General features: G+C 27.6%; 1 protein-coding gene across 2 annotated transcripts in view; it reads left to right on the top strand.

The window, feature by feature from the left end:
- Positions 1-780: 780 nt before the first annotated feature.
- LOC107451933 (uncharacterized) overlaps positions 781-8,492 on the top strand; it is a 100,133-nt gene continuing 92,421 nt past the window's right edge. For both annotated transcript variants that reach the window (XM_016068177.4, XM_016068176.4), the window contains exon 1: positions 781-1,571. In XM_016068177.4, coding sequence (XP_015923663.1) covers positions 1,458-1,571 — 114 coding nt within the window. In that variant the 5' untranslated portion in view covers positions 781-1,457. The remainder of the gene's footprint in view (positions 1,572-8,492) is intronic.

The raw sequence follows: 8,492 nt of genomic DNA, 5'->3' as shown, positions 1-8,492 counted from the left end.
AGAAATGCAAACTATATAAGCAAAAAATATAAATTTAGTAAGAATTATTTGAGACACTCAAACTATATAAGCAAAACATATGAAATTGCATATCAATCTTCGGAAGTTAGAGAGAGTCTGCTATTGAAATATATGACCCCTTTTACAAAGTATTACTTTTTAATTGAAATTATTTTATACCTATATATAGTTTACATTATTATATATTAGGTTTTTTATCAATATTTATAAGAGATAGTGTAAGATAAAATATGGTAGATATTTATATTTATTTTTACTTGATATTATTTTTTAAAGTTTTAATATTGCATCAAATCTTGTTTTTCTTACAATTATTCGTAGAAATTGATATCAACCTAAACCAAAAATAATCCTCCTATATCTGTACAATATTAACTTATATAAGTACTCAACATTTTTCTAAAATATATTCAGATAATTTTTTGTTATTTTAATTTGTGTCATATTTTTTAAAGGTTTCATTATTTCCTTAAAAACCCTTTATTCGACTTTTGCAGGCAATAGACGTCGTCTTAATCTAAAAATAATCCTTTAACTGACAATTTTTCCTCTCGAATCGCCTTTTTATCTAATATAAATACAGTTCTTCTCTAACTAAAGAGTTTTTATTGCGTACCTATACCTTTAAAAAAGAAGTTTATTAGTATTCTGCACTACTTTGAGTTGGATGACTTCTCTATATTGGCGAGATTTCTGGCGTGATATTGGATTCTGGTTGGCGATCGTGAATCTAAAACTCCCAAGCCGGACTAAAGTCTCATCACTTCTCTCATTTTGATCTAGAAGTTCAGAATACTAAGAGAAGCCGAGAAGCAGATTATTGATTTCATAGCATGTGTTTATTTCTCTGCATGAAAGTTTCCAAACTTTCCTTAACTAAGCAATCCAATAAGTACGAATTAAATTACCCCTGGATAATTTTAATGCGTAAAAGGAAAATGCACTAAACCATTACTTCCAGAGTAAAAAAAAACTTTCAATAAACATTTGCAAAATATTCCATGAATCATAATTTCTTATATATATAAGGCAATGTATTTTAACTCTCGATTTTGGAAGATTATCATGCTAGTATCGCTCTGAAATATATTTTTCTTTCACATTTTTTATTCCCGTTGCATATAAAATGGGAAAATTTCTTATACAATGAATTCACTACTAAGCAGGATTATGTCCAAAGCTAAGTGCAGTACTTAAAAACTGTATGTGCATTGGATTACACTGGCTCCAAGATAGTGTGAAGATTGTTTGGGATCCCAACTGATCATGCTAACTTAACTGATCATTTGATCCCCTTAGTTAGAGCTTAATAAGGTGCTATTAAAAAGAGTTTAAAGTGTGAGAATGTTATAAATTGTATAAATTTATTTCAATTTGTTTATGCTAAAAACGAAATCAACTAAAAAAATTTTTGAGACTAAAATGACATTTCTGTGATGGCTAGTGATTTTCAGTGTAGTCCTCCCTTAAGCTTTCCCGTTGGTGACGTCGTCAAGCAGGGATACCTGTTTGTAAAAAGGCCGCCAAGAAAGTACCTGAGCAAAATTAAGGTGAGAACTTATGTGATATTAATTAAATTCTGGGTATTGAATCGCAATCAGATATTAATTTATTAGATATTTAATCTTTTAGTCATTTTAAAGGGGATGTCATGTACATAATTAATTTCTTACTTCTTAATTAATTATCTATGAACTGTTTTTTATTAACTATACTTAAAAAATTTTGCCGCCAAGAAAGTACCTGAGCAAAATTAAGGTGAGAACTTATGTGATATTAATTAAATTCTGGGTATTGAATTGCAATCAGATATAAATTTATTAGATATTTAATCATTTAGTCATTTTAAAGGGGATGTCATGAACATAATTAATTTCTTACTTCTTAATTAATTATCTATGAACTGTTCTTTATTAACTATACTTAAAAATTTTTGCCGCCGGGAAAGTACCTGAGGGCGGATTCACCCGACATAGATAATTAGACATACATAGATAATTAAGGTGAGAACTTATGTGATATTAATTAAATTCTGGGTATTGAATTGCAATCAGATATAAGTTTATTAGATATTTAATCTCTTAGTCTCTTTAAAGGGGATGTCATGTGCATAATTAATTTCTTACTTCTTAATTAATTATCTATGAACAGTTCTTTATTAACTATACTTAAAAATTTTTGCCGCCAAGAAAGTACCTGAGCAAAATTAAGGTGAGAACTTATGTGATAATTATTAAATTCTGGATATTGAATTGCAATCAGATATTAATTTATTAGATATTTAATCATTTAGTCATTTTAAAGGGGTCGTCATGTACATAATTAACTTCTTAATTAATTATCCATGAATTGTTCTTTATTGACTATACTTAAAAATATTTTAGTGAAAACTCTTGCATGGGTAAACGGCAAAGACATTTCTGATCAAATAATGGTAAAAAGTACCTGCAATTTGGGTGCGAATATTTTCAACTGTAAAAATTTTATGGAATAAAGAATCTGGTTTACTGTAATTTTTACAGTAGTATTTACTATAAAATCGCTGAATCAGTGTAATTAAATAAATATTACCGTAAAAATTATGATATAAATTTTTACGATAAAAATTTATTTTGCTGAGGAAGAAATTTCATGTACAGTCTCTGGCCAAAAATTATAGGCGCACTTTAAGATTCTACGTGAAATCTTAATTATCAGGTGATACTATGCAGGTTTATTGTTTTTACGCTTTGTACTTGTTTGTACTTCTTTGTACGCTTTGTACCGGTTTGTACTTGTTTACGTTCGTGTATCAATTGATTACCATTTGTAATGCAGTAAGTTCTAAGTAAATACAAATTGGAGGTAAATGAAAAATATCCTGAATAAAAATTTATTACGTGTATGTTTAAACAGAAAAGTATTACATATAAACTAGTGCATAGCATGTAATTATAAAAACTCTACAGTGCGTCTAATAATTTGGGCTAATTGTTATAATATTTTAATATAATACCTGATATAATAAGTATTGCGTATTTATATAATCTATCGTCCAATTTATACAATCGTCGAATTTATATTATATATCGTCTAATTTAACCAATTGATACACGAATGTAAACAACTGCAAACCGGTTTCAGTCACGTAAATACAATAGAGCTGTATAGTATCACCTGATAATTAAGATTTTACTTAAAATCTTATAGTGCGTCTAATAATTTGGCTAGGGATCCATGATGCCCATACTTTTTACCGTAAATTGAATTGGAATTTTTAACGTTGCAGCAGCAACCAGCATAAATCATTGAAATATTATGATATTTGAGGAATATATTTATAAAAAAATTAAGATATCTTTGTCATCGGCAAAAAATTGATAAAAAATATGTTGGAATTTGCCTTTAAATTATTTATTTATTTCCAGGTATTCTTATTCAGTGGCATTTACTGCTAAATTTGTTTATAGTCTTTTCTTAATATTATTATTTTTTACTTTTTACTTTTTCAATTTTGATGATTAATCAAAATTAAGGGCTTAAAACCTAAAGTGGATTTATATTACTATATTTTTTTTAAAAATCGTAAACAACCTGTTACGAAACATCTTATGATAAAGTATATTTAGTTACAGTATTACAATTATCATACTGTCAATAGGTCTCCTTTATACTTTCAAGTTTTCATACTAACTTTTATGTTTAAATTTATACAATTCTGTAACTGGTCAAATTATGCAATTAAAATCATCAATAAGAAACAACTTAAAAATTGCAAGGCAATGTTCGCAATTACCCTCATTAAGACGTCACTCACTGTAATAAAGGAGGGCATAAAGCAACGAGTTCGATCCTGACAGCAGGCTAAATTCCTGGCTAATATGAGTAGCTGCTGTATTTGTCGCATCGTTAGTTGTGGTGTGGAAGCTTGGAGAAAAGAATAGCTGCTCAGGTGATGTCCACATAGTCTGAATGGAGTCACATTTACATGGCTGTCGAGTTTTGACTGCCTTAACAAAGGGCCCTGAGAAACGGAGCTACGTGCCCGGCCATGGCTGCTTAGTGTGGGATCATATTAGTTTATTTGTTTAATTATAAGTGGTATTTAGTTATATTAGTTTATTTGTTTACTTATAAGTGTATTAATATTAGTAATATTAGTTTAATTATAAGTGATATACAGTTCCAGCTGAAATTGCAGCATAAAGTCATATAGTTTATAGTAGAGCAGCGATGGCTCCGGGGATAGAGCGTTCACCTTCCAATTAGGTGAATCGGGTTTGAATCCCCACCATGGCTTGCCTATGCAAATCCGCATCCGGCTGGCACCGACCACAGTGCTGACGTGAAATATCCTCAGTGGTAGACGGATCATAGGTTAGAGTCCCTTTGCCATCAGGCTAACCCTGGGAGGTTCTCGTAATCTTCCTCGCCATGTAGCGTAAATGCGGGTTAGTTCCATCAAAAAGTCCTCCACTAAGGCAAAACTCTTACAATCCTTGATCTAGGAGTTCCCTTGTCTTCTGGATTGGGTTCAAAATTCAAAGGTTACGTTAGGTCAGAGCTTACATAAGAAGTCGTATACCCTAAAATTGGATCGACTGTTCAACGATGGTTACAAAATATAGTCTACAGTAGGGAGTAGTTCACTATGCTATATTTAACTTAAATTGCTGCAAAGTTTCTACAAAATTAGACCGCAAAATCAGTAAAAATTATTCAAAATAATATCTCTACCTTGAACTATGATGTGGTTCAAATTTTTGCTATAGTAACAAGTTACTAAATTGAATCAAAATTCTGTTGCGTGATAGAATAGTGCAATCCTGTTTAAGAAGTACGATAATATGTTCGCAAGGGCTTAAAATATCTAACAGAGAGCAAGGACTTTCGATAAATTATCTATTATTCCATGTTTACATTAAGGATCTAAGCATTCAAGATTATTGAGAGAATAACATTATGTAAATCAAAGCTCTAAACCTAGCACGTTACTTGTAATCTGGAATGTCTTTGAAGGAATATTCTTGTTACTGTAAGTAATTACAACTGCTAGAATTTTTCAGATAGCGATGATAATTATGAAGTGAAAGGTTGCTTCTATTTGTTTGAAAGAGATTAATGAATCATTGAATTTAAATTTACTAATTAATAAATTATTAATAATTTTTAATTTAGATTTGTAAATAATTATAATAATAATAATAATAATAATAATAATAGTAATGGTAACAACTCTTAATGAATTTGTTAATAACAATTGTTTGATATGTTAACGGTGATTTAATTCAATTCAGCGATGATTTAATTCAGCTGAAATGAGTTAAAAGGTGTGTTGTTTTATGTTGATTACATAAATAAATAAATCGGATATATTATAATCTAATTAATCAGCTTAGACCTTGAACTGCTATATTTACCTATAATTGTAGTAGTCAATGTTATTCAGAGCACATGTATTAAAAATTTTGCAAATCATATTTAAAATTGTGCAAACCACATGTATTTAAAATTGTTCAATTTATATGTTCTGATAATTATTCAGATTTGAAGATTTTTTTCCCTTTTTCTTAGACAATTGAAAACATTTTCTAATGAAAGGTTAAAATTATTTATTTAATGTTTTTTTTTCTAGCGTTTTCAAAAATTATAAAAATAGAAGAATCTAGTTTCTATATAAATTTTTTCAATAGTTTCTCTAAATCTTTTTGGTGCTTAAAAGTTACAGTAAATATTGTACTTATTTCCAAAAATACGGCTTAATTTTTATCATTAGCATAAGTTTAATAATTAATACTAAGCATATGATGATAAATACAAATTAATTTGCATAATCAATAGTTCAAGCGTTGTTCGTAAAACTGCATACCAATTATTTACTTGATTTATTTTGTTTCCATACTCACTTAAATTTTATGAAAATTAAAAAAATCACATTTTCAATTAGTTTTATATTTATTAATAAGAATAATGATTACTTTCATTTGTTAGTATAAATTTAGGAATTAAATTAAATGATTGATTCAAAATACTAATTAATTTTTATAATTAATATAATATTTTAAGTCATATTAGTATACTTTAAAAGTTATGCTCAAAAACTTAATAAAACACAAACAAAAAATGTAAGGTTGTTAATTTCAACTGATTCAAAGTAACAGTACAGTGCGATATTGCTGTTCCTAATATTTTTATTTTTATTTTTTTACAAACAGTAGATATTTTAGAACTTTATTAGGCTGAATGAAAAAATACGGTCTTTTAAAAAGGAAAATAATGAATTAAAAATTTCATTAGAAAAGCTATAATAATTTACTCACTGAAATATTTATTTAGCAATCAAGCTGCTCAGTATTTTACAAATTACGTTTGGAATGAAATTTATTTCGATAATTGTTCTTTTTCATTTCAAGCAAAGAAGCAGTAGACACTAAATATAACAATGAAATCAAAAATATTTTTGAAGAATTCCGGCTCTGGAGCTGAACTTTTCAGACCGCATAACTCATTCTTTACATCCTAGTTTTCGACCACTAGTGCTGTATTCAGCTTTCAAATCGATAAGAAAATTACGTAACTCTAATCAGATGATGTGTCCTGGCGCACAGCTCATATTTTTAAAATAATAATATGGTTCTCCAATCAAAATGGTAGAGGATTGATACGCTTGATTTAGTAGATTCTAGATTTTAAAGCAGATTTCGCGGACTGTGGTTTCAAATCGAAAAGTACAGATCAAGTTTAATGTTAGCAAAATAATGTTTTTTTTCCTACGCCAGATTTTACTTGAAGTTTTGTTCGGTCAGAAGAAATTCCTAACTAAGTATTTACAGTTGTTGTATAATACATGATTATAAATTTGATAAATGATAATATCTGAAGAGTTTTTATAAAAAGGCGAAAAGTTAAGCTTTTCATATAGAAAAAGAATCATTGTGTGTTACATAATAATAAAGTAAATTTACTTAATAACATTCAAGTGTGCTTAATTTATTATTAAGAAGTAATGCCAAAAATGTTGTTACTATTGGATAACATAATTATAACATAAATAACGAAAACATGATAAATACAAAATTAATTAATTAACATATTTTTTTAAAAAATTTCCACTGTATAATTAAGTTATTTATTAAAAAGAACTGATATTTATATTTATTTCCTTAACCATTTGGATGTTTCTAAGGTTTTTTTCCACAGCTAATGTCTGAAATAAATTAATTAATCTGTTCAATATTATTCCCTTAAATGTTTCACAAAATTCTTGATTGACTAATATTATAAGCACTAAAAGTGAAAAAATGAAAATAGTTTCATTTTTACACATACCTGCGGAAAAATACAATATTTAACTGTCCCTCTGTTGTCGAATCACTTATGTAAAAGTTTATCAATATGAAATACAGAGTTATTAAAATTGTTAAATATTGCTCATATTGTGAAATATTTCCCGAACTGTTTGAAATCTTTCTTAAATATTTTTTAATCTTTTGAGTTCAAAGATTAAATTCATTTTTCCGTATTTATAATTTTGTTTTGTTTCTATGATTATTAAATAAGTTGAATTACTTCAATTAAATAATTAGTTTCATTGACTGCATACTTGTGAATTTTTTTTAAAAATTTATCGGGGGATAATTGAGTTACTTTCTTATGATTTATGCATTAAACAACATGAATTTAATAATTAGTTTCAGCAATGCGCTTATTGTTATTTTTTAAAATTTATCCATATAGCATCGTGAGGTTGATTTTAATATAACAGAAAACTTTATCACAAAACCCAAACTAATAACCCTAACATTTATAAATGATTAGTAAATAAACAGTGCCTTATTGAAGCAATGTTAATTTTAACTATTCTAGTATTCCAGTTTATCCTCATTGAAACAATGAGATTTGCATTAAGCTTGCATAAACATCCCTTTTGTATTGAGATTGAATCGAAAATCACTGCGCATCATCATTAAAAAATTGTTGCATTTCAGAATTTCACCATACAGAAGAAAAAAAAAGTATTAGAAGTTATACGAAGTATACGAAAGCTAAGAATTTATATATTTGTTTATATTGCATTGTATTGCCTGTATTCATCTTCAATGGATATTAATATTGCAATGCAACATTTCTGCTTTGTAGGAATTTCGATTCACCAGTCAACTTTGTTGTGCATTTAAAAAGAAACCGCAGATACAACATTTTGAAATAAAATTCCTTACTATCTAGGTACAATCTTTTAAAAGTATAACATATATATCTGAATAAACATTTTCTACTTTTAAAACGTGGAAAACAAAATTGATCAAAATCGATACACAGAGAAAATAAATATGGTCACAACTACCAGAATATGGTCAAATTTATCGTGTAAAGAAACGGGAAATGAAATTAAACTTACTAAACAAACTTCATATCAGATATACAGCAAAATAGCTTTGTTTCGTAATCTTACTTTCAGTTATGTGAAAGTTAGTTCAGATACATTAAAGCAA

This window comes from Parasteatoda tepidariorum, chromosome 10 (assembly GCF_982258835.1).
Source record: "Parasteatoda tepidariorum strain Cologne lab strain chromosome 10, Ptep-v5.0, whole genome shotgun sequence".
NCBI lineage: Eukaryota > Metazoa > Arthropoda > Arachnida > Araneae > Theridiidae > Parasteatoda > Parasteatoda tepidariorum.
Note: the sequence above shows the minus strand (reverse complement) of the source record. Positions and strands in the feature narration are given on the sequence as shown.